This window comes from Dicentrarchus labrax, unplaced genomic scaffold (genome assembly GCF_905237075.1).
Source record: "Dicentrarchus labrax unplaced genomic scaffold, dlabrax2021, whole genome shotgun sequence".
Lineage (NCBI taxonomy): Eukaryota > Metazoa > Chordata > Actinopteri > Moronidae > Dicentrarchus > Dicentrarchus labrax.
Genome location: NW_026136705.1, coordinates 487,951 through 514,296, shown reverse-complemented (window position 1 = coordinate 514,296; position 26,346 = coordinate 487,951). Strand labels below are relative to the sequence as shown.

Here is a 26,346-nt window from a genome sequence, read left to right as displayed (position 1 = left end):
GATCATTTCATTCTGAGGTGACACAAACATTTGATCACATGGGATGTCAACATCAGCACAGTCTCATGTTACAGGAAACAAGAAGTCATCCATTTGGGGAACTTGGTGAATATTGTTGAACGTTCCCAACAGTCAGACAACTCTTTATCTTTTTGTTTGTAACTGTGAGGACATTCTGACTGTTGATTGATGGCTTTAATATCTTTGAGTTTGAGGAGGACAGGGGCTTTAAAGTTCTATGAGAAATAAAGAATAACAGCTTTTATTTCTATACTTTCACTTTGAAGTAAAATCATGTGACTAAAGCTCCTCCTCTGGGTTTGTCTGTGTGACTCTGAGCTGATGTAAGAACACAGTGAACTGCTCCATATAAACTCACCTACTTCCTCCTGTAACATTCAGACTGTAGTGAATCAACTCGTCCAGTTCAGACATAAAGTGTGACAGCTTGCTGCTCCATCAACTACAAAGTAAGTAACTCAAACCTTTGATTTATTGTCAGCACAGTTTGAATTGTGTACAGTGGTTCATTCACTGCTGATATGTTTGATCCATTGTCGACTCGGATTAGAAAACAGTTTAAAAATGGCTCTAAGATGTGTGTTTGAGATTAATGAGCTGGATAAATACAGAGTTTGGAGGTTTAATCTTCATCTTGATGTGATAGAAAGAGTCAAATGGCTTAATTGATCAGTTGATCAAAACAACTTAATTAACAATTTTTATGAACATATATAATCTGTTAGGAAACAAAAGTGCCAACAACTCTGTGGTTCCAGAATCGTAAATGTGAGGAACTTTTCTCTGTTTTATATCATTTTAAATTGAATATCTTTGTGTTTTGGACTCTTGGACGAGCAGAAATAGGCAGTCTGAGGACGTCACATTGTACATTAGGTGGTTGAGAGGCTTTTTCACAATATTCTGACCTTTTATGAGTAAAACAATAGATTAAATGAAAACATAATCAGCAGATTAATCAATACTGGAAAAACATCCACGATAGTATGTTTTTTTATGGCTGAACTTTTATATCAGCTGATCTGGAAAGTTCACAATAAAGTTTAAAATCCAGTTCAGCAGGTTGGATGGTCTTTAGAAAGTTTCTAACAGCGAGGATTAAAGAGTTCTACCAGAGATGAAATGAAAAAATGTAAACAACAGTGTTTCCTTTCCAGATCAGTGTCTGACTGATGCAATGCAGCCAGAAAGTTGTTCAGCAGGAAAACTGCGCCATCGCTCGCTCGTCCTCGTTCACACGCTTGGGGAGGAGTTCATGGTTCCTGGGAGCAGCTGACAGACAACACACCTAGCACAAACACATGAACAGGTAGGACTTTGTTTTAAAGCTGAGGCTACTGCAGTAACTGTACACTGAGATTATATGAAACAAGACTCTGCACTCTGATGTTAACAGCTGCTTTAATATCTAGTAGCTCACAGTGTGTACAGCACAACAATCAGCACAGAGACATGACATGGTGCTGATTGTAATTGTTGTACGGAAGCCCTGAGGGGGTAGGGACAAAAAGATTGTGCTGATTTTCTACGTCAGATCTAAATAGTTTTCTCTCCTGTTTATGTGTATCTCTTGTGGCTGAAATGAGTATTACAACAACAAACATTGAAAACAATCACGCAGCGAACAAAACTTTTCTTATTCACAAAAAGAAACTTAGAAACCTGTTGAGTCTCTGTAACTCATTTTATAACAGTGTAGACCTTCTTTATGTGATAAGTGTCCTGACATCACTTCTGTTATGATTGGGCTCTATACAAAGAAAACTGATTTTAATAAAACTGATCACCATGACTTCTGTATTTATAACCACATGTGTAGTTTAATATTATCTGAAGGATGAAATGATTCTTTAAAGCAAACCAAACAAACTCCAGTTATACGACAAAGACAAGATTGATTTTATGACACTCTTACAACAGAAATGCTCCTTTGTGACCTTACACTTTATTTCTGACTGATTTAGAAACGTTACAAACCTTAAAGGAAGATCTTCTTCGTGCTGAGTGATCTACCAATCTGTCCTGTTTTAATAAAGTTCTTCTTCCTCTAATAAACCTGTCTCCTCTCTGACAGGGAGAAGATGATCTGGATCCTTCTGCTCGTCGGCCTGACCTCCTCTGTCTGTGGTTAGTAGGACTGAAACTAATAATTCATTTCATTAACGATTAATCTGCTGATTATTTCCTCCATTAATCCAATCAAACTGTTTATGAATGTAAAGAAAGTTGTGAAAAATCTCCCATAAAGACTTCCAGAGGCCAAAGTGACGTCCTTAAACTGCTTGTTTAGTTCAACCAACAGTTAAAAACCAAACATTATTTCATTCACTGTCATATATTACAAAGACAAACAGCAAACCTGCCCATATGAGAAGCTGGAAGCAGCAAATATTTGGTTTTGTTTCACTAAAAATGACAATTAATGTAATATAATTTCTATTTCAATGGATGAATCACACACTAGTAGCTCTAGTGGTTAGTTTATGTGTAAGTCTCAGTACATCTGACAGAAATGAGGTGAAGATCGATGTCTGACTCTACATAACGTCTCTATTGTGCCTCTCTTTGCCCTCTCTCTCGTCGACAGGGATGTTTGTCTTGAAAAAGACTCCGACCTTCTATCAGGCAGAGGAGGACGATAACATCACCATCGGATGGGACAGTCCCATCATGTCCCTCACCATCCTGCGTTGTTTCTTCCAGTCAGAGCCTCTGAAGCTTTTCTATGAAATGGTTGACGGTGTGGAGTCCTCAGAGTCTCAGCATCAGCAGTTTGCAGGACGGGTGCAGTGTGACAAAGACGTCCTCAGAGGAGGACGAGTCAGACTTCATATGTCCAGAGTCAGGACTGATGACTCTGGACGTTACTGGTGTGATCTGGCTGCTAATTATGACAAGATCAGGAGAAGATGGGGGCTAGAGACCACTGGTAAGCTCTTTAAGTTGATTTGAAATGAACAGCAGAAATGCTCTGTGCACTGCAGCACTGTACAATGGAAGTGTTACTGTCATACTAATACACATTTGACCCCATAGAACATTTTGTACTGAATGTGGCCCAGACCAATGATGGAGAGAGCAGTGATGTGTCTCTCAACTCATCAAAGTCTCAAGTGGCAGCAACTAAAGGTCAACATGGTAAGCTGTTACCATGGTTACTCATTAAGTAACACTGTATAAATATCGCATGAAGTTTACCTTTTAACTTTGATGCATAAATCTGATTACAAGGTAAAACATTTCTCTAGTTTGGTCCATAATTTCTCCCAGTTTTACTTTAATGTTGTACTCAAACAGTTCAATGATCTGGGAACATACCTTTCCTTAGTGGTTGAAGCTTTCTGCATTTGTCCAAATGTTCTTGCTGTGATAATGCTCCTCCTGATGTCACAAACAGTATAAAACACTGGTGTTGTGTCTTCATGCAGGTGCGGGACAGCCACCAAGAAGCCCAAAACATGAAGTCATAGCTCCACTATTAATAGTAGCTGTGGTTTTTGTTGCTGTAATTTGGGCAAATTGGAGATTTCTGACAGCATGTGCTTGTGAAGACCGAGGACAACAACGTATGTCTGCTTTATTATTTGTTTTAATGGAACTTGTTCTGATTTATTTGTGCCCATTGTTCACCTGCACTTCCTGTTGTCTCATGTCAACCATACAGCTCAAGACCAGGATGGACGTTACATCGTGCTCCCGATTGAGATAGATAATGAGGAGGAGTTATTTAAGTGAGCTGATTCAATGTCCCTATCCTGACCCACTCCAGATGTGAGTGGAAATTTGGCTGAGCTGATTTTGGGATCCTATTTCACTTTTTACAGTCTGGGTTCAAACTGCTAGAATGAAGCACTAAGATGAAAGTAAAGTTACGGTTAATTATTCTCTTCCCTGTCCATGGATGCTTGGATTCATCCTCACAGTAAAAGCTTTATAACAAGTGGGTTTCTAGCTACGAGAGACAAATATGTATATAGTGAGTTTGTCTTCTTTTTGATTTAAGTGTTTTCTACGTCTCACAGACCCGACCTGATACAACTTGCAGAGACTTGAACAAGTCTCACACTGGACTGCTCCCAAATAGGTTTCATTAGACTGGAAAGGCAACGTCGCCACAAGCTAACATGACAAAGTGCAATGTATATGTGGACACCAAATAGATTACATTGTGCTGATGCCATTATGTGAACAAATTATGACTCGCTACATAGTCAAGATAAAATGCATTATCAGTGCTTAAAAGAATCACAAAAAACTGTATCTATAATCTGAGGAAACATCAAAAAATATCTAAAAAGCAATGATTTCTATAATAATGTGATCTGGTTGCTTTTATATATTTATATATGGAAATGTGTCCTTTTTCATTACTATGCAACAATAATACAGACTCAGTGTGAGTATTTAAAAAAAACACTTGTTTGTGACTCCATATGTCAGTTTCTGCAAGTTGATTCTTATACACTCAAACAAGCCTGTGCTCCACTTGCAGCCAAGTTACTAATCACACATACTTTATTTCATATTCTTACTCTAAGTATGCTGTAATGGTATATACAGTATTTACACATATAGATTTCATATATTTAACACAGAATATTTTCATCTCTTCTCTTTTTTTGTGAGGGAGATAAAAAGAAATGAGGGAGAGAGGTGCAACAGTGGTCCAACTCCACAACCCTTAGATTCTAAATCTGAAGCATTTGTCTTTTATATTTATTATTGTTATATTTCTGCATTTTAAATTGTCTAAAGAAATGTTTTAAAAGCACTTCTGACTTTGTGAAGCACTTTGTAACTTAAAACATAAAATGTGAAAAATAAAAAATAAACTTTGCTATTATCTAACTGTGTAAATGTATTGTGTGCTTGTAGGGGCATGGAGGGATTGTGTTTTCCCATTAGTTTTTATTATAAACAAAAGCATGACTTCCTGTGTACCACAACAGTTTATTATTATATGAGGTGGACATGTTTCTCAGTATTAGTTCAATAAAGTGCACACAGTGCAGATCTCAGATCTGTCTAATAAGTGATAAGGCATCTTATCAAAATAATAAACATCATATTCAAGTAACTAAATATGCATTCAAGTGTTGAAAATGTGTTTTGGGTATTTCTGTTCCTTGCCCCACTTTATGAAATATGATTGAGAATGTGTGATGCATGCTTTGGTCAATCTGGAATAGTCCTTCAGGTTCTTGGAGGAAATTATATATTTTTTTTCAGGTCAACATGAAGTAAAGATCAGTGTGTGGGTTAGATATCAACAGAACTCTAATAGTAAAACTATGTAGTTTTATACAGTGAATTCCCCCTGCTGCAGTTTAAGCTGCTGGCCACCAACGTCCTGTAGAGGTAGATACAGGTAGGCACAGATAGACAGGTAGATACAGGTAGGCACAGATAGACAGGTAGATATAGATAGGCACAGGTAGACACAGATAGACAGGTAGATACAGGTAGATACAGGTAGACAGGTAGTAGGTGTTGCGGAGAATCTCCGCCCACGTTCGTCAACAACTTGGTGAGCTATGGTGAGTTGATTCAGGAGAACAAGAGTCTACAGCCTCCCCAGCTGCTCTGTGAGGCTGTACTTAGGAACGGTGGAGCTTTGGAACTTAAACACTCTTAGTTTAGTGTGTTATATTTAGTGTATTGTATAGGTAGGTGGCGCACTCATCTCCGCCTCCGGGCGACAGAAGCGCTGATGTGAGGCGTATGAACGCGCGAAGGCAGCGGGACTAGAAAAATAGAAATAATACCAAATCAACAGTTCAGTCAGTCAGGGAGCAGAGCAAAACATAGTGGTATGTGGGAGCATCGAACCCCCACTCTGCCTCTGAACCACAGCACCCCCTCTAAACCGCCTCATTATTTGGAGGAAGATAATTAAACTTCATGACCACAGAGCATAAAATAATCTGTAGTCTTTACTTCACATCGAAACTATAAATTCTGATTCTGTTTTATAACAATAAATGTCTTTATTCGTTAATAGAACTCCCCCCCCCCCACTCACAGACTGTTTCTCTTTCTCTCTTTCTCTTTCTGTTTTGGGTTCATCAACATTCAACAAACAGACATCCTGCACAGTCCGCTCAAAGATCGTTTCTTAAGAAGGATTCAGAAGGATTTGGTCTAACTGAAGACAAACGAGGTCAGTTGTGTATCCTTTATTCATAATGCTCTTAATCATAAGTTGACTTCGGTTGTAAAGATTGAGTCTGTTTAATTATCCGGGTTTTCTCTTTACGATGATGTATGAACAATAATGTATGTGAGCCATTAAACAGCAGGAACAGCTGCACATTTCATATGAAGAATGTGTGTCCTGGTTATATTATCGCTCTTGTTCTTCATTTCAAGGGGACATATTCACTTTGTACTCCTTGCATTACCAATCGTTACTTCAGATCAGCATAAAGTAGGATATGATTCTTGTTATTGTGATTGTTATTGTTTATTTACAGTTGTCTTTCCCTTATATGCAGACAGTATTTATGTTGCTGCCTAATGGAACAAAATGTTGATTCCTTAAAACAAGTAATTGTTTACATCGGTGTTATTCGGTAAAGTAATAAAATACTCAGAAAACACTGACAACACTGAAACTCACTGAGACAAGGAATTTACGCCCATTTTGGTTCTGCTGTATATTTGTTCACCACTAGGTGGAAGCTTTGTTGCCTCTTAGATGTCCACATATTTTTGGTCACATAGTGTTTTTATTATATTTGAAGCTAAATTTGGTTCCGTTTCATTTTTAATTATGGAATCACACACATCAAATATGTTGGATTGTTTTCTTCAGCCAGCAGCAAAGCAGCTCAGTGAACCCCTTGATCCTCATGTTGACACGTTTTTATAGTGGAGAGTTTATCTACTGACGCCATCTTGTGTCAGAAATACATTACTGCAGCTTAGACATTTTTAAAATTAAAAAAAAAACAGACTTTACATTATTGTGGTTGTTTTTATCATCAGCATTGAGTCTTGGTGTGCAGTGAGGAAATGCTTTGGTCAGCTGTGTGTAATAATCAGGATAATAAATACAAAGGAGTGTTGTAATGACTACAGACAGACTGCAGATGTTTGTTCTGGTACATGTGAGGACTGAACTTTGACCTCATGTGTTTATGACTCTTAACCGCTGTCTCCTCTCACAGGGAGAAGATGATCTGCTGGATCCTGCTGCTCATCAACCTGACCTCCTGTGTCTGTGGTTAGTTTCCACCTTCACTTTATTATCCATGAAGAGAAAAGTCCAAATACACTTTCAGACTTCCATCTTTCAATCTGTAAGGAGGAAGGCCTCTACAGCACTGAGAGCATCACTAAACTGTCCGCAGAAACATCTCTAGATGGAGTTTAAAGGCTCACATGTTAAAGTTGTCACTTTGTCTGGTCCTCACTTTCCCTCTCTGTCTCCTCAACAGGAACATTTGTAGTGAATGTGACACAGACCTCCTATCAGGCAGAGGAGAACCATAACATCACACTGGAATGGACGTTCACAACCAACACTCACAGTTCCCTCAACTCTCTTTATATCTACTGTAGACTGATTACTGATTACAAGATCTCAGTCCTGTATGATCTAGATAAGGGTGTTGAGGTCTCAGAGTCTCAGGATGAACAGTTTAAAGGACGAGTCCAGTGTGACAAAGACGTCCTCAGAGAAGGACGAATCAGACTTCATGTGTCCAGACTCAGGACTGAAGACTCGGGCCGGTACCTGTGTAACGTGAGAACAAATTATGGTGCGAGCTCTGAAAGATGTCAACTCAGAGTCACTGGTAAGTTGATTTTATAGAACTCAGTTAGTAAAAGAGGACTCAGAGTCTAAGACTATTAGTTTGGTGTGTTAGCATGCTAACATTAGCTAATTAGCACTAAACACAAACTGATAGTTGAGCTGAGTTACTTTAGTGTTAAGTTAAATTCCTCCTGAGGGGGACACGGATGGACAGACTGATATTTCCATCCACAGAGCTGCTGCCAGCGGCTGAAACTGTCCATCATAACGACCTGGAGCCATGAACCAGGAAACAGAGAAAATCAGCAAATCCTCACATTGGAGAAGCTGTAACTAGATAATGTTTGCTGTTTAACCACATTTTATATAATGTCCTTTACAGCAGCTGCTGATGAGCCCAAACCTCAGAGACCACCAGAGAGTCCACAAGCAGAGAGTCCACAAGCAGAGAGTCCACAACCAGAGAGTCCACAACCAGAGAGTCCACAACCAGAGAGTCCACAACCAGAGAGTCCACAACCAGAGAGTCCACAACCAGAGAGTCCGGGAATCATAATCCTCTATGTTGTACTGGGACTGGCAGTAGCAGTTCTACTGGCTGTCTGTTGTTGTTACTTTAGACGAAACGAGAAACAACCCATTTGGACTAACAGATGATGTTGAGAAAGGAAACGTTTATGCAGCTGTATAAATGTTGAGTTTTAAGTGTCAGAAAACTATTTGTAATATGAAATGTATATTTTTCTGTTAAATGGTGTTCATGTTACTACAGGTTTAAGTTTAAATGAAGTTATGTAATAATGTAATGTCATAAATGAAGTAATGTTAATGATGCTTCCACTGTGATCCCAGATGTTCCATGTTTGATGTCAGACAGTTAACATCAGAAGTAGAGCAAAGACATCTAAACAGCCATCGTCTGATTGATCCTCCACTGTAAGCTCTCTAAAATGTCCCAGTTGTTTGAGTTGTCAGTGTATGAAGAGTTTCTCAGAGGAATCATTCACATTGAGCTGTAAGTTGGTTCAGTCATTGATCGCTCTGTTCTCCCTCCAGCTGTTATCAATCATCAGTCTTAAACAACGAGTCTGAATCAACAAGACAACAGAATTAGAAGAGAATTGTTCATTATTATAATACAATGCACTGACTTTATACTGTTTATAATGTGTACATATTGTAAATAAATCTCTATATGAAAGAAGTATTTTAATAGTCTTTAATAAAACATATTGTATTGTATATATTTCCTATTGAATGCAGTGATTGTACATGTATATGTGAATGTGTTTGCCTTCCTCCAGGCAGTCCATTGAAACTTGAGTCAGAGCATCCATCACAGTGAACATCATGTCTCATCATGTGTTCTACTGTAGCTGTCAGAGCTGTGCTGCTGCAGTTCAAAGTGCACATTGAACTTCAAACTTTGATTCATCCACTGATTTAATCCGACAATGATGTTGCTGTTGTTAAAATAGGTTTGCAATAATTAATAATAATAATAAATAACACTGTATGGTCTTCCTGCAGATTTATAGAGTATCTGTGATATTTCAACAGTTTCTCTTTGTCTGTAGAGATGTAGATTATCAACAAAGTACATGTGACAGTTCATGAACATACCCTAACCATAATTTGTTTTTGTACCTAAACCTAACCAAAACTTAACCACAGTGATGTAATATCAGACAATATCAACTAATAAGATGTTGAAATATTACAAATAATCTATAAACTATGTGTAGCAGGACGATCCAAATAAAGAGTTATCCAATAAGTAATAAGCCAATTAGCGTGTCTTAAAACATATTTTATAAAATAATTTTTCTTTAGACGTCCTCGGCTCTGTGTGTATACATATCTCACACTTGACTTTCTGAATGTACATGATCCAGTATGTGTATCTCTTATGAAGATCTTTCTCAGTTCTCATCTTACTAAAATAAAGTTCAGCAAGTAACCAGGCAGCATCTGTTCTTTGTGTTCTTCACACTTCAAACCAACAGATTCTGTAAATCTGATCAAACTCACTTCTTTTGACATCTAACAGGAGTTTTTTGATTGGAATAAAATCTCTGAATATTCATCTACCCAAACTGCAGGAAGAGAAGATACAATTATTATTCAGCTTCTGAGTCTTAAACACCAAATCATCAAGTAGAGATTCACCCAGTTCACTGAGAAACATCTTCTGGACAAACAATGAAAGGAACGTCAAAAAACTTTACTGAAGTCAGGAACAAACACAACATAGACCTTTATTTTCATTTAATTCATCATTTTATTAAAGAAATAAAATAATGAGAAATAGGACATGTTAATATTTGCATTATATTTTAAACAGACTCCCCTTGAAAACTATCCATGGATCACAAACTGCTTGTTAGCTACAATCAAACTACATTAACCACGTACAGCACGTACCAGCATTAATGTTAAATACTACTTTTAAATATAACTTAAAGCCCAAACTTTACATATCTGTGCAAAAGATTATCTGTCGAGAAAACAGTCAATAAAATAATTGGAAGACTAAAATAATTAGAAGGTAGATAAAATAAAATAAACAAACACAAATAAACATCTGAAATGGATTAAAAATAGTTAAACTATATGATAGGACTGTGTATTGACAGGGAGCTGATACATATCACAAGACAGGGTTTACAATTATTACAATATGTTGACAAAATGAAACCACTGCCACAGATCATGTAAAGTGCTAATTCAAATGCAATAAAGTGTTTGTGAGAATCGCTACAATATCATGAGATACTCAATCAATACTGAAGTGTATTGATATTTTCTTACACCCCTATAGATTACAGTTTCAGTTGCACAACAACACAATAAAAACATTGTTACAGGTCAGACCACACAACAACAGAAAGCTGTAGTTCTGTTGATGTGTTCAGTCTGCTGCTCCCAGACCAGAGGATCAAGAAACACATGCAGGGACAGTAACACAGTATTTATCGTTTGTGTTATTCTGAAACATAAAAACACACCTTAATGTCCTGCTATATACTCAGAATTCTGGATTCTGATTGGTTAGAAGGTGTGCATTAACTTTAAGTAACCAGACAGTATAATAACTGGAAAATTCCAAAATAAATTTTTATTGTGTCTTGCTCTGGCCCATATGTTAATACCATGTCTTTAGCTAGCTAGAGGTAGCACAATTAAACACATTAACCAAAGCTAGCGATTGCTAATCTCTAGCTTTGGTTAATGTGTTTAATTGTATTATTCTCCTGAAGGAGTGCTAATGTAAATTAAGGAACAGCTCATAGTAGGGTAAAATATTTAAGGTGTATTGCACTTATTTTGTTTTAATATTAAAATCATTCAGCTTTAAATTGTTTGTTTGTTAGCCACCTGCTAATTATCTTTAGCTAGCCAGCTAGCGCTAACTTATTAATGCCTTGTCATTCTCTGTAGCTAGCTGTGTGTGTGTGTGTGAGGCAGGCTTTGGTTGTCATGGCAATCAGGGGAGGCCACAGCAGCTGCGCCGAAAAACGTACGGAAGAATAGTAATAAGTATAGTTTGCAAGGCACAATAATAATTAAGCTTTACATCTTTAAATGTAAATATTAATCACTTAATAAAACAATCTTAATGTCAACTTCATTTAGCTCAAAGCACTGCACGGCTGTAGTGTTTGTGCAGTTGTTGTGGAGAGTTTACAGGAAATAAAAAGTAAAGCAGTACAGTAGTACTACAGCCAGAGCTAATGTACAGCAGCAGCTAGTTGTTCCCTGGTTTGGTGGCGGTTGTCTCTGTTGTTGTTTGTCTGCTGTAAAGAGATCAAACAAATATGTGTCTGTTATTCATTTGATCAGAAAACATTTTTACTAATGAAGAAAACTAAATAACCAACAGATTAAAGTAAAGTTAAAGAATGTTCATTCATTTACAGCATTGTCTGTTATTATATTTCTAACATGCCTCTTGAAGGAGTTTTTATTAGTTTAGAAATGGCAGAATAGGAATAGTAGCTTTTTAAAGTGAGTTTGATGATGTATGTTTTTGCTTGTTATTACCACCAGATGGCGTCAATGTGATGTGATGTCATTAAATCCTACTCTCAGGTCCTTTAAGGTCACACAGTTCAAACACTGCAAACTTATGTGTGGAACCTCATGAGGGCGTATGTGTAGCAGGTATGTTCTTAAACAGACAGACGTGTTTGTCTGAGTCATCAACTGTTGATGTGTCTATAGAGGCTAGTTCAGCAGCCCAGACACTGATAACTGCAGTAGAATATCAGCAGCACTTTTCTGTTCATTAAAAACTGAAATTAATCTGATAAAAACCTTCTAATGAACCAACTCACCAGTGACTCTGAGTCGACATTTACCAACGTTGCCACCATAAGTTGTGAATACTTTACACAGGTACAGGCCCGAGTCTTCAATCCTGAGTCTGGACACATGAAGTCTGATTCGTCCTTCTCTGAGGACGTCTTTTTCACACTGGACTCGTCCTTTAAACTGTTCATCCTGAGACTCTGTGATCTCGACACCATCCCTTAGATTATAGAGGACTGAAACCTTGTGATCAGTAATCAGTTCACTGTAGATAAAAAGGAAGTTGAGGGAACTGTCAGTGTTGGTTGTGAACGTCCATTCCAGTGTGATGTTATGGTTCTCCTCTGCCTGATAGGAGGTCTGTGTCACATTCACTACAAATGTTCCTGTTGAGGAGACAGAGAGGGAAAGTGAGGACCAGACAAAGTGACAACTTTAACATGTGAGCCTTTAAACTCCATCTAGAGATGTTTCTGTGGACAGTTTAGTGATGCTCTCAGTGCTGTAGAGGCCTTCCTCCTTAAAGATTGAAAGATGGAAGTCTGAAAGTGTATTTGGACTTTTCTCTTCATGGATAATAAAGTGAAGGTGGAAACTAACCACAGACACAGGAGGTCAGGTTGATGAGCAGCAGGATCCAGCAGATCATCTTCTCCCTGTGAGAGGAGACAGCGGTGAAGAGTCATAAACACATACATAGTGATGTATATCTTTTATATGATGACACCAGAGGTTAAACTCTGCACCATCAGCAGGAAACATGGAGCTGAAGAGGACATTGAGAGTTCAATCCAACATCTTTGATGGTTACTCAGTAAAACAATCATCAGATGAAGTTTGATTAAATGTGTTTGTGTGAATCCACAAATAAAAATGAAACAACAGTTTCATATATAATAAAAACACCATGTGCTGAAAGTACGTGGACAGACAAGGAAGCAACAACAGCACCAACTAGTGGTGAACAACCTGCTGGTTTTATCACGTGATTATTGTGCTGGGGAACTGACTGTAGATCAGAATGAGAAGGTGGAGCTTTTCTTTACAAGCAGGGCAGCCCTGCCTCTGTTCCTGGGGGGTTAAATGTTGAACACTGTTTCCTGACTCACACAGTCACAGCAGAATATGTTGTCAGTGTTTTTGATGAGCTTTTTATTACCTTTAAGAATAAAACTGATTGATTTTATTTTAGTTACTTTAAGGAATAAACATGTTTAATGAATCTACAATATAAATACTGCCAGCATATAAAGGAATGACAAAACAACTGCAAATAAATCTACAAATGGCATTATGGACAGATCAACCACACTGAACAACAAACGTCTGGGTACACACATCTCTAACAGTGTCCCATACAAGTTGACCCAGTGTGTCCAAATCTGAACACATCAAACGTTGCCATTTCAAAATAGAGAGTTCATCAAAATCAAAGAATTAGTAACATTGAAGACTGGATGGTTGAAAAGGGCAGGTCAACATATATTAACAGTTCATTAACTAGTCAGATTTAGGAAGTTACACATGCTGCCCAGCCTTAACAGCTCTACTCTTCAGTGTCTGTGTGCTTTAGTTCATTTCAGTCACCAACAGACAGAAAGATGACATGGGCTATAAAACAGAACAAGGAGCGATAATAGAAGCTGGAAACAGTTTGTTGGTATTAAACGTGCAGCTGTTCCTGCTGTTCTATTCAAATATACAGACTCAACCTTTACAACTGAAGTGAACTCCTGATTAACACCAACATCAATATAGATTCATTACTCACCTGGTTGGCTGCAGGTCGTACAAACGGGAGAGGGTCGACTGTGGATCAGCGGTAGAGTGGGTCGCTCACTAAACTGATGGTAGGCGGTCCGAGCCTTATATGCAGCCCTTGTGATGGACACGCCCAGCATTTGCGCTGCATTTTCTGAGAAAAACTACCAGCAGTAGAAAAAAACAGAAGGCATCCACACATCCGTAGAGAAACACAGTCCACCATCACGTGATCACTACTGAAAAAACAACAGAACACTGACTTTAATAAAACTTCTGTATTTATAACCACATGTGTAGTTTAATATTATCTGAAGGATGAAATGATTCTTTAAAGCAAACCAAACAGACTCCAGTTATACAACAAAGACAAGTGTGATTTCATTAGTGTTGTAGTACTCGAGATTAAACACTAGTGGAGACAACAGACACACAACCAGAGCCTATCCAGCACCACCAGCTTCATGAGGAGGTTGGTTCCACTTTGACTAACACAAACTGACTTAATAAAACAAATGCTTTAAGTTGTAACAAAGGATATTACAAATTTTAGAATATGGTTACCTAACATAGACACAACATAATACATTATATGAATATTGAAATCTGTGTATTATATTATTTCATTTAACTTTTATTTAACCAGGTAGAATCCCATTGAGATTAAGAACATTATTGGTTGTTATATGAACATAGACAATGCATATAAAAATGGTCAATCAGTGAATTTGAATAGCTGAGGAATGATGGGTGGCTTTTGGATTTTTCTTTACAAAGGTGGAGAAGGGAGCAGTGTCAGCACGGTGAGCAGTACTAGTGCTGCAAGAGCTCCTGCTGTCATGGCAGTGGTGGACAGCAGCAGTGAAGAGTCAGAGCAGGAACATCATTTCAGTTTATGGGATTTGAGTTCAGGTTATTGCAGCACAACAGAAACATTTATTTTGTAGGGAAAGAAACAGAAAGCTGTGTGGGTGCATGTGGAGCCTTTGCTTTATAATTTTACACTCTTACATCAGTAGGCACCCAACCTAACTCACTCTTGGTGTTTTGCATTAATCGGGTGGTGGTGGCCTGGGACAGTATCAAACTCCCGGCCTGAATTTTTGTCCCAGTCCGCCCCTGACCACCGCTGATAGGCTTTTTGTCCATGCCTGACTGATAAGAGTGAAAAAGGACCCTCTCAAAAACAGCTAATAACTTCAAACCATTGGCTGCAGCTAGGGGGAATTATTTTTATGTTTTACGATTCTCCTTATGGTCTTGGTCTTGTCTCGGTCTCAACCTCTAAAAGTCTTGGTATTGTTTCGGTAATGTCTTGGTCTTGGTTGGTGCGGTCTTGACTACAACACTAGATTTTTCACCGAAATGCTCCTTTGTGACCTTTCATTTTATTTCTGACTGATTTATAAACATTACAGACCTTAAAGGAAGATCTTCTTCGTGCTGAGTGATCAACCAATCTGTCCTGTTTTAATAAAGTTCTTCTTCCTCTAATAAACCTGTCTCCTCTCTGACAGGGAGAAGATGATCTGGATCCTTCTGCTCGTCGGCCTGACCTCCTCTGTCTGTGGTTAGTAGGACTGAAACTAACAATTCATTTCATTAACCATTAATCTGCTGATTATTTCCTACATTAATCCAATCAAACTGTTTATGAATGTAAAGAAAGTTGTGAAAAATCTCCCATAAAGACTTCCAGAGGCCAAAGTGACGTCCTTAAACTGCTTGTTTAGTTCAACCAACAGTTAAAAATCAAACATTATTTCATTCACTGTCATATATTAAAAAGACAAACAGCAAACCTGCATATATTAGAAGCTGGAAGCAGCAAATATTTGGTTTTGTTTCACTGAAAATGACAATTAATGTAATATAATTTCTATTTCAATGGATGAATCAAACACTAGCTCTAGTGGTTAGTTTATGTATAAGTCTCAGTACATCTGACAGAAATGAGGTGAAGATCGATGTCTGACTCTACATAACGTCTCTATTGTGCCTCTCTTTGCCCTCTCTCTCGTCTACAGGGATGTTTGTCTTGAAAAAGAGTCCGACCTTCTATCAGGTAGAGGAGGACGATAACATCACCATCGGATGGGACAGTCCCATCATGTCCCTCACCATCCTGAGTTGTTTCTTCCAGTCAGAGCCTCTGAAGCTTTTCTATGAAATGGTTGACGGTGTGGAGTCCTCAGAGTCTCAGCATCAGCAGTTTGCACGACGGGTGCAGTGTGACAAAGACGTCCTCAGAGGAGGACGAGTCAGACTTCATGTGTCCAGAGTCACGACTGATGACTCTGGACGTTACTGGTGTGATCTGGCTGCTAATTATGACAAGATCAGGAGAAGATGGGGGGCTAGAGACCACTGGTAAGCTCTTTAAGTTGTTTATTTGAAATGAAAAGCAGAAATGCTCTGTGCACTGCAGCACTGTACAATGGAAGTGTTACTGTCATACTAATACACATTTGACCCCATAGAACATTTTGTACTAAATGCGGCCCAGACCAATGATGGAGAGAGCAGTGATGTGTCTCTCAACTCATCAAAGTCTCAAGTGGCAGCAACTAAAGGTCAGCATGATAAGCTTTTACCATGGTTACTCATTAAGTATCACTGTACAAATATTGCACGACATTTACCTTTTAATTTTGATGCATAAATCTGAATACAAGGCAAAACATTTCTCTAGTTTGGTCCATAATTTCTCCCAGTTTTACTTTAATGTTGTACTCAAATTATCTGGGAACATACCTTTCCTTAGTGGTTGAAGCTTTCTGTATTTGTGCAGACGTTCTTGCTGTGATAATGCTCCTCCTGATGTCACATACAGTATAACACACTGGTGTTGTGTCTTCATGCAGGTGCAGGACAGCCACCAGGAAGCCCAAAACATGAAGTCATAGCTCCACTATTAATAGTAGCTTTGGTTTTTGTTGCTGTAATCTTGGCAACTTGGACATTTCTGACAGCATGTGCTTGTGAAGACCGAGGACAACAACGTATGTCTGCTTTATTATTTGTTTTAATGGAACTTGTTCTGATTTATTTGTGCCCATTGTTCACCTACACTTCCTGTTGTCTCATGTCAACCATACAGCTCAAGACCAGGATGGACGTTACATCGTGCTCCCGATTGAGATAGTCCCCATCCTGACCCACTCCAGATGTGAGTGGACATTTGGCAGCATTGACACTGAGCTTATTTTGGGATCCTATTTCACTTTTTACAGTCTGGGTTCAAACTGCTAGAATGAAGCACTAAAATGAAGGTAAAGTTACAGTTAATTATCCTCTTCCCTGTCCATGGATGCTTGGATTCATCCTCACAGTAACAGCTTTATAACAAGTGGGTTTCTAGCTACCAGAGACAAATATGTATATAGTGAGTTTGTCTTCTTTTTGATGTAAGTGTTTTTCTACGTCTCACTGACCCGACTTGATACAACTTGCAGAGACTTGAACAAGTCTCACACTGGACTGCTCCCAAATAGGTTTCATTAGACTGGAAAGGCAACGTCGTCACAAGCTAACATGATGAATAGCAATGTATATGTGGACACCAAATGGATTACATTGTGCTGATGCCATTATGCAAACAAATTATGACTCGCTACATAGTCAAGATAAAATGCATTACCAGTGCCTAAAATAATCACAAAAAACTGTATCTATAATCTGAGGAAACATCAAAAAATATCTAAAAAGCAATGATTTCTATAATAATGTGATCTGGTTGCTTTTATATATTTATATATGGAAATGTGTCCTTTTTCATTACTATGCAACAATGATACAGACTCAGTGTGAGTATTTCAAAAATACTTGTTTGTGATGTCCATATGTCAGTTTGCTGTGTTGCTGCTGGCTAAAGAGGACATGGAGAGTTAAATCCAACATCTTTGATGGTTACTCAGTAAAAAAGAACAGAATATTATTTATATGTATTAAAAAACACTCAAAAGTAGGAGGTCCTCTAATGGAGCTACAGGCTATGTACAGTATTCAGATCAATGTCTGGAAGAAATAATGATGGATATATATTGTGAAATACAAATTCATTTGATCAGGTCTGATATCATTTCAGCGTTACCATTTAGTTTTAAACTGTTTATATAGTTTATAAGGACAAGAAACCAGATGTGACATTATTAGTGCTAACGAGGGATGTGGAAGGTTAGGTAGTTACTGGATCGTTATAATGACAGTAGAGATGTAAGGTAGTTTGGAAGCTTTAGAACAGTAGAGCTTTATAAATGAATAACATGGGATGGATATTTCTAGTTGACAGTAAGTCCATCCAACTCTTTGATACAGAGAACAGTGATGGGTGCAAGATTAGTCATTAGTGATAAAGAGTAATGCACTGTGATACACAGGGTTTAACTGCTGAACTGCTGTTATTGATGTACAAAATAAACAGCAAAGACCCAAGAAGAGACTCCTGTGGCATCCCATTTCTTTAAAAAACATTTTTTGAATGCATTATCATCTGAGGTGGGACACCTAAACTCCTGTGTGTCTATTTCCTGTTCTAACTAAATCCAGTCAGCAGGACTGGAGCCAAGGACACTTTTCAGTGTTTTAGGATTCTGACCAGATTAATGTTGAGGATATAAATCTGTCATAAATGAAAGACAATGTTATAACATTATATTGAGGAACTAAATATGCATTCAAGTGATGAAAATGTGTTTTTGGTATTTCTGTTCCTTGCCCCACTTTATGAAATATGATTGAGAATGTGTGCTGCATGCTCTGGTCAATCTGGAATAGTCATTCAGGTTCTTGGAGGAAATATGCATTTAAGGACTTTCTGAAGTTGCATACATTACACACATGGTTGTTCATCATGTACAAATATGACATGCTTGACCATGTCTTTACCAACATGGCCACACACGTCCTCCATCTTTATACACTGAGTTTGATAAATACAATACAAGAACAACCTAATCCACAGAAATGCGAGAAAGCTTTTAATCTGAAACCCATATATATATACATATATATATATATATATATATATATACACACACACTGTATATATTTTATATATATATATATATATTTTCATGTCCACATGAAGTAAAGAGCAGTGTGTAGGTTAGATATCAACAGAACTCTAATAGTAAAACTATGTAGTTTGATACAGTGAATTCCCCCTGCTGCAGTTTAAGCTGCTGGCCACCAACGTCCTGTAGAGAGATCATATTTATAAATGTTAACCTGATGGCAGAGATGGTTCTGTAACCTTCGGGATTTCTCCACCTCTACTTAGCAGTCTCACTCACTCAGTCACTCAGTGAGTGAGAAACAGCCTGCATGAGGCAGAGAGAATGCTACCAGAGGGGGGCATAGTTACTTTCCCCTCTCTGTGTAGAAAGGACACAGTAAATGTACACTGAGTCACTGAGGGAGTGTTAAGTAGAGGTGGAGTAGTAGTAGCAATAGTTCTCATTCAGCACATGAACATTCGTGATAAATCGTAATGTTCTCAAATTCTAGACTGTACAGCCATCATCACAAAGACTGACCAGAGCCTTTTCATAAATATCTTAAATATTTCTTCAGGTTGTAAAATGTCCCAGTGGTTTCAGTTGTCACTGTATGAAGAAAAACTCTTGCTGAAATCTGATTGTCCCCCAGATTCTGTTTAGAGGGGCAATAACCGAAAGATATCTTTGATATCTGAACCATCTTATCCACCAGCTCAAAAGCAATGAACACAGCAGTGAATGAGTTCTGTCGTTCTGCTACACAAACTCCTCCGCCGCGTTCGTACACCCAAGCAATGTGAGCAATGTGGGATTTGTAGGATCGAACGCAAATCTTACGATTAGTAAACGTGGTTTGGTATGCAGACCCACTGTACCTCTGAGCCACAGCCCCCAGCCTCGATTACTCGATTGTACAGCCATCATCAGAAAGAAGTGAACTGAAGGAGGGAGGGAGTCTGAATGAAAGTAAAATAAAGAACAAACCGCCATTGTGTCTCCTGTCTGTGTTCCCTCAACCAGCAACAATATGTTAACTGTCTGTTTCAACACTAAATGTGATGTGAGGGGCTGGCCTGTAAATCCAAAGCACCGCCCTGTTAGGTAGAGTCAGAGGGAGCTCCCCGCCTTCATAAGGACAGGTGAGGGCAATTAGTGCCTCTTTGTCTGAGGCCTGGTTGTGTGGCAGGATTGCTGTGTCGTGCAGGTAAGGGAGAGAGGAGGAGGAAAATGTTATATTGCCTTATTAGAAATCTAATGAGATCTTTTGTATATTTAGTGGTGGTGACTGTCCTGAGTGATCCAGATGGAGCATGCTCTGTAGCCCTGTGCTGAAGAGGTATGTCTCAGTGAACTTTGGGGCTTCATTAAACCGTAGCTATATCACTAATATGATAAAATCTCTTTAGGCAAAGACTCAGCTCCTCCATCTCCCCTTTTAAGCCAGAGTAGAGCTTTTCAACTGTTGCATTGCTTCTTAGCAGAGCCCCACATGTACAAGGTAACTGAAACCAGTATGGTAAGGTAGGAGGGTCATGCCCTCTGAGGTATGTTGTTGTCAGCTGATGAGACTGACTTTTGTTATGTTTTCTTTCCCCTTATTGCAGATTTAAGGCCAGACTGCTGCTTTGCCTGAGCCAGTTCGCCAAGGTGGTTGGCGAATGTGTTACAGACTGTACAACTTACATAATCTGTAGATGGTTGAATATTGTCTTTTTATATTGGGTGTAGTGACCCTGAGTGTCTGTGAATCTGAACCAACTGAATCTCATTGTATTTTCCGTCTTTTGTTTGATTAGGCAGTGGGACGACCTGCGGGGAGTAGTCGTGGGATAGGCACCCCTCCTTGCATGCAGTGTGGTATATTTGAAGGGTAGTGGTCACGTCATTGGGTTGTAGGTTTGACTTTCCTTGCAGTGCAAGTTGTAGTGTTTGTAGTGATCAGTGTGCACACACGGTGATTTTGATTGGGTGATAGTCTCCCCGCGGTGAGTACCCTGTCCTGCCTATTCCTCGCGATCATTTAATCTTATTGTATTTTATGTTATGGTGAAGCCATTTGCTATTTATATACTGGTTGTTTCGACCATTTTAGTATTGTGGAATAAACTAATTTTGACTAGTTTTATGGTTTCTCTTTTCTTTTTCAGGTCTTTTGCCAGTATAATTTATTTTTAATAAATATTATTGGAGAGCTGAATGCACGTCTCCCGCTTTTCTTGAACCCTTTAAAAATTGTGTCAACGCTCAGATGGTTGGTGTCTAGGGCTGGTATAATTCTATTCTGGGTATCGGTCCGCATTGTAACCTGGGTGGGGTCAGTTAGTTTAAATCTGATTTATTTCTCATAACTCTTAAAATCGAAATCAGAATAATCGTGTGTGTGTGTGTGTCCGTCCCCCTGTGTGTCCGTCCCCCTGTGTGTCCGTCCCCCTGTGTGTCCGTCCCCCTGTGTGTCCGTGCCCCTGTGTGTCCGTGCCCCTGTGTGTCCGTGTCCCTGTGTGTCCGTCCCCCTGTGTGTGTGTGTGGGTGTGTCCCTGTGTGTCCCTGTATGCCCGTCCCCCTGTGTGTGTGTGGGTGTGTCCCTGTGTGTGCCTGTATGCCCGTCCCCGTGTGTGTGTGGGTGTGTCCCTGTGTGTGCCTGTATGCCCGTCCCCCTGTGTGTGTGGGTGTGTCCCTGTGTGTCCCTGTATGCCCGTCCCCCTGTGTGTGTGTGGGTGTGTCCCTGTGTGTGCCTGTATGCCCGTCCCCGTGTGTGTGTGTGGGTGTGTCCCTGTGTGTCCCTGTATGCCCGTCCCCCTGTGTGTGTGTGGGTGTGTCCCTGTGTGTGCCTGTATGCCCGTCCCCGTGTGTGTGTGTGGGTGTGTCCCTGTGTGTGCCTGTATGCCCGTCCCCCTGTGTGTGTGTGTGTGTGTGGGTGTGTCCCTGTTTACCCCTCTCCTTCTTCTGAGCAACTCTCCAATCAAAGGTGGAGACTCCCAACCCACTTCATTGTTGTCAGTGTTGCATGCACATTGCGAAGGGCTCACAGGCTGAAACATGCATTTGCAACGGTAATATGTAATGATGTAATGTCAGTCATTGATCGCTCTGTTCTCCCTCCAGCTGTTCTCAATCATCAGTCGAATCAGTCATGATGATTCAGCGAATCTGAAAAATTCATCGGTCTTTATGAACGCGTTGTTCCGCCCAGTGAGTGTATATTGAAACTCTGGGATTGGGTGAAAACTTGCTGCACCGTGGGAAGGGCTCGCAGACTGACTTACGCTTGATATGAACCATTAGAACGTTTTGGAGGATCGAACCACCAACCTTTCCGAATAATGAGCGACCCACTGTACCTCTGAGCCACAGTCGACCCTCTCCCGTTTGTATGAAGTGCAGCCAACCAGGTGAGTAATGAATCTATATTGATGTTGGTGTTAATCAGGAGTTCACTTCAGTTGTAAAGGTTGAGTCTGTATATTTGAATAGAACAGCAGGAACAGCTGCACGTTTAATACCAACAAACTGTTTCCAGCTTCTATTATCGCTCCCTGTTCTTCTACATAGTTCAAGGGGAAAACTATCTCTATCTATATATATATATATATATATATATATATATATATTCTGATTCTTATATTGTAAGATCTGACAACAGCATCGTTGTTTGTGTTTATTTACAGTTTTGTCATTCCTTTACATGCTGGCAGTATTTATGTTTATTCCTTAAAACAAATGGAGTGACTCCTGCGAGCTATCAGTAGTGTGGCCATTTCCTTCACATCAAAAGGAGGACACTTTGTATACACGGGGACACACAAGCAGATATTTGTTTGGTATGATCCGGTTTTAAATGTTAATGTTTTTCCACCAGATTACATAAAGGTGCATACACATACCACATAGCTAATAATAAACAGGTCCAATAAACATCATACAGAAACTGTTAATGTTTTTATCTGGATAGATAAAGGGTAAAACAAATGCAGCACCTTCTGTTTCAGATGTAAAGGCTTTACCTATCTACATATGAGTGTGAGCATTTTCAGAATTTCAGTCCAACAACCGACAGTAGCTCACATTATGTTCTCTGTGGCTGAGAGTTTGATTGACAGCCTGGTGGTAACTTAGCAACTGCGGTGATCGCCTGGCCAATCAACACATGGCTCATTTGAATATTTAAATGAGCCATGTGTTGATAGGTCACAACACGAAAATGTAACCAATGAAATGACTTATTTTGACCCACATTTTTAGCCAATAAGTATTAAACTAACAGGTAATGTGTCAGAAGGCGACCTTTTTAGTTATTTTCTCAAAAGGAGGACAAATGAGTGTCCGGCTTAAGACTGCACCTGCAGCCGGACAGGGCGTTTAAAAGCCGGACTGTCCGGACTAAAGCCGGACGAATGGCCACCCTACCCACCATAGCTATCAGTCAGTCAACTCGACCTGTGCGACCTGTTGCATTTCCCAGCTCTCCCTCTGCCCTGTCAATGACTCTGTTGCCCTGCATCCATATTGCTGCTGCTGCTCTGTAAGCCCCCCCACTACCCAGCATCCACCTGTAGGCTCCGACTGGGGTTAAGGTATTTGCTCATCACTCCCCAATATCTCTATATAACTTTATCTGTGGGGAGTGATGAGGTCAGAGTCTAGACGGCAAAATCTATCTAATATGTTACACTGCTGTAATAAACATTTCAAACATGAGTTGTCAGATTGAACTAAAAGAAATCAGTTTTATTCTTAAAGGTAATAAAAAGCTCATCAAACACACTGACAACATATTCTAGTCCGCGAGCCGTTTTTATTCATTTGTTTTATTATTTTGTGAAGTAATACAAGACAGGATGGTATGATGATCTCCACACTTCAGGGCAGAATACAGGATATTAAAGGGATAATAACAGAGAAGAAACCAGATCAATCCCTTTAAACTGAAGCACACTTAGATAGTTGATGGTGGTTAGTTCACAGCTGTGGGTCTCAGTTATTTTCTGTCACCCAAACCTCTATCTCTCCTCCTCCTTCAGCTCTGTACACCAGTGTTCCTGTGTACTTCTTCTACAACAGGCCGCCTGTTGATTAGTTTGAGCACTGCTGCCACCTAGTGACTGGACGCTTGTTTATCGTTCAAGCAAGAATAAAGACACTAATACTGAAAGTCCCCCGACTCCTCACCTACTGGTTCACAGACACCGTAAACTGTTGGATGCTGCTGTTTTGCACATTGCAATATATTTTGATTATGTTATTTATTTATGATCATTTGAACCATGTTGAGCTGAACCAACCATTGTGATCTGCAGTCAGTTCCTCAACAAATCATGATCATGTGATACAACCATCAGACTGTTCACCATTAGTTGGTGCTGTTGTTGCTTCCTTGTCTGTCCACGTACTTTTAGCACATGGTGTTTTTATTATATATGAAACTGTTGTTTCATTTTTTATTTGTGGATTCACACAAACACATTTAATCAAACTTCATCTGATGATTGTTTTACTGAGTAACCATCAAAGATGTTGGATTGAACTCTCAATGTCCTCTTCAGCTCCATGTTTCCTGCTGATGGTGCAGAGTTTAACCTCTGGTGTCATCATATAAAAGATATAAATCACTGTATGTGTTTATGACTCTTCACCGCTGTCTCCTCTCACAGGGAGAAGATGATCTGCTGGATCCTGCTGCTCATCAACCTGACCTCCTGTGTCTGTGGTTAGTTTCCACCTTCACTTTATTATCCATGAAGAGAAAAGTCCAAATACACTTTCAGACTTCCATCTTTCAATCTGTAAGGAGGAAGGCCTCTACAGCACTGAGAGCATCACTAAACTGTCCACAGAAACATCTCTAGATGGAGTTTAAAGGCTCACATGTTAAAGTTGTCACTTTGTCTGTTCCTCACTTTCCCTCTCTGTCTCCTCAACAGGAACATTTGTAGTGAATGTGACACAGACCTCCTATCAGGCAGAGGAGAACCATAACATCACACTGGAATGGACGTTCACAACCAACACTGACAGTTCCCTCAACTCTCTTTCTATCTACTGTGAACTGATTACTGAAAACAAGGTGTCAGTCCTCTATGATCTACATGAAGGAGTGGAGGTCCCAGAGTCTCAGGATGAACAGTTTGCAGGACGAGTCCAGTGTGACAAAGACGTCCTCAGAGAAGGACGAATCAGACTTCATGTGTCCAGACTCACGACTGAAGACTCGGGCCTGTACCTGTGTGAAGTGAACCCAAATCATGGTGGCAGTTTGGGTAAATGTCGACTCAACGTCACTGGTGAGTTGGTTCAGTAGAACTTTCTTAACAGTTTCCATTCAGCAGTTTTTGTGGATAAATTAGAAGCTGAGAAGAAAAGTATTGTGGACTTCTTCTCCTTCTCGCAGTATCTGGGAAATATGTTACAACCTAATGTGCTGTGGATATTTAGTTTTCCTTTTTAGTGAAATAATATTTGTTTATTTATAACACAGATTTGTTTGTTCTATTTACAGCAGCAAGGGATTGGTCAGAACCTGAAAGACAAAAATCACCAAGTCGGGGAAGGATAGGCTTCTACTGTGGACTGGGACTGACAGCAGCAGCTCTGCTGGTTGTTTGTTGCCTTTTATTCATTCACTGTCTGTTTAGAGAACAAGATTTTTATTCCAGTGGTGGTTGTTAGAAAACCCACAGCTTAGCATCTGGATCAAAGGAAACAATTTGATCAACAAAGAATATTATATATTAAGGAACATTTGTTGCATTCAAGCCGTTGCCAAATGAGTTCCCACAATGCTGATGAAGCCTATTACTGCCAGCTAAATCTTGCACTATATGGAGATTTGAAATCTTTCAAACTTTCCCTCACTGGAGCAGCAGTATTGATACATTTCACATCAATCAGCAATACTGGAATTTCAATCCAAAAAGGGTTCATTTAACCAGTAGAAGAACAACAGAACAACAACGCCTCATAAAAATCTTTCAATTATTAGACAGATCTGAGATCTGCACTGTGTGCACTTTATTGAACTAATGCAGTTAAACACGTCTACCTCATATCTGTGAAATCTCTGTTGTTTTTTAACATTTGCACTTAAAGCTCAATGTGAGGAATTTATATTGATATTCTATTATCTTTTTATAATATTTATATTGTATTTGATCATGTAGCTGACTCCTGCAGGATGTAATGAAGTGTTCAGGTTCATCCTTCAGGTCTGCCTGTTGTGATGTGTTATGTTCACTGGCATTAAACTGTAGTGGTACACAGGAAGTGTTGCTTTTGTTTATAATGAGAACAAATGATAAAAACAGTGTTGTTACAGTTGTGCATTATGTTAGTTGATCCACAGTGATCTGCTGATGATTGTTTATTGTCTAACATCATGAAAACTGTAAAACTGCAGTTTGGACTTTCTGTTCAGAATTTATATTCAGCTTTAACTTGACAGTGCAATTTAAACTGAAGTGTACTGTTACTGTTACTCCTCAGCTGGCTGCAGGTTACAGC

At 39.2% G+C, this 26,346-nt stretch overlaps 2 protein-coding genes across 51 annotated transcripts in view; one reads left to right on the top strand and one right to left on the bottom strand.

The window, feature by feature from the left end:
* LOC127363555 (uncharacterized) overlaps positions 1-26,346 on the bottom strand; it is a 135,758-nt gene that overhangs the window by 47,881 nt on the left and 61,531 nt on the right. For 6 of the 13 annotated variants that reach the window (XM_051400174.1, XM_051400184.1, XM_051400183.1 and 3 more), the window contains exon 1: positions 13,863-13,949. The exons of 3 other annotated variants lie outside the window; for them this stretch is intronic. Coding sequence is in view for 4 of the 10 variants with exons in the window: in XM_051400185.1 (XP_051256145.1) it covers positions 11,465-11,577; positions 12,118-12,477; positions 12,692-12,747 (529 nt within the window). In the remaining 6 variants the exon portion in view is untranslated. Of the gene's footprint in view, positions 1-10,407; positions 11,578-12,117; positions 12,478-12,691; positions 12,748-13,862; positions 13,950-26,346 lie in introns of those variants that run through there. 4 more of the 13 variants (XM_051400185.1, XM_051400168.1, XM_051400188.1 and 1 more) reach the window with 4 other exon arrangements.
* Positions 1-26,346, top strand: part of LOC127363548 (anti-sigma-I factor RsgI8) — a 150,636-nt gene that overhangs the window by 83,637 nt on the left and 40,653 nt on the right. For 7 of the 38 annotated variants that reach the window (XM_051400138.1, XM_051400137.1, XM_051400147.1 and 4 more), the window contains 2 exons: positions 7,640-7,820; positions 8,163-8,987. In XM_051400138.1, the coding sequence (XP_051256098.1) occupies positions 7,640-7,820; positions 8,163-8,437 (456 nt within the window). In that variant the 3' untranslated portion in view covers positions 8,438-8,987. The other 31 variants (XM_051400143.1, XM_051400140.1, XM_051400139.1 and 28 more) reach the window with 25 other exon arrangements.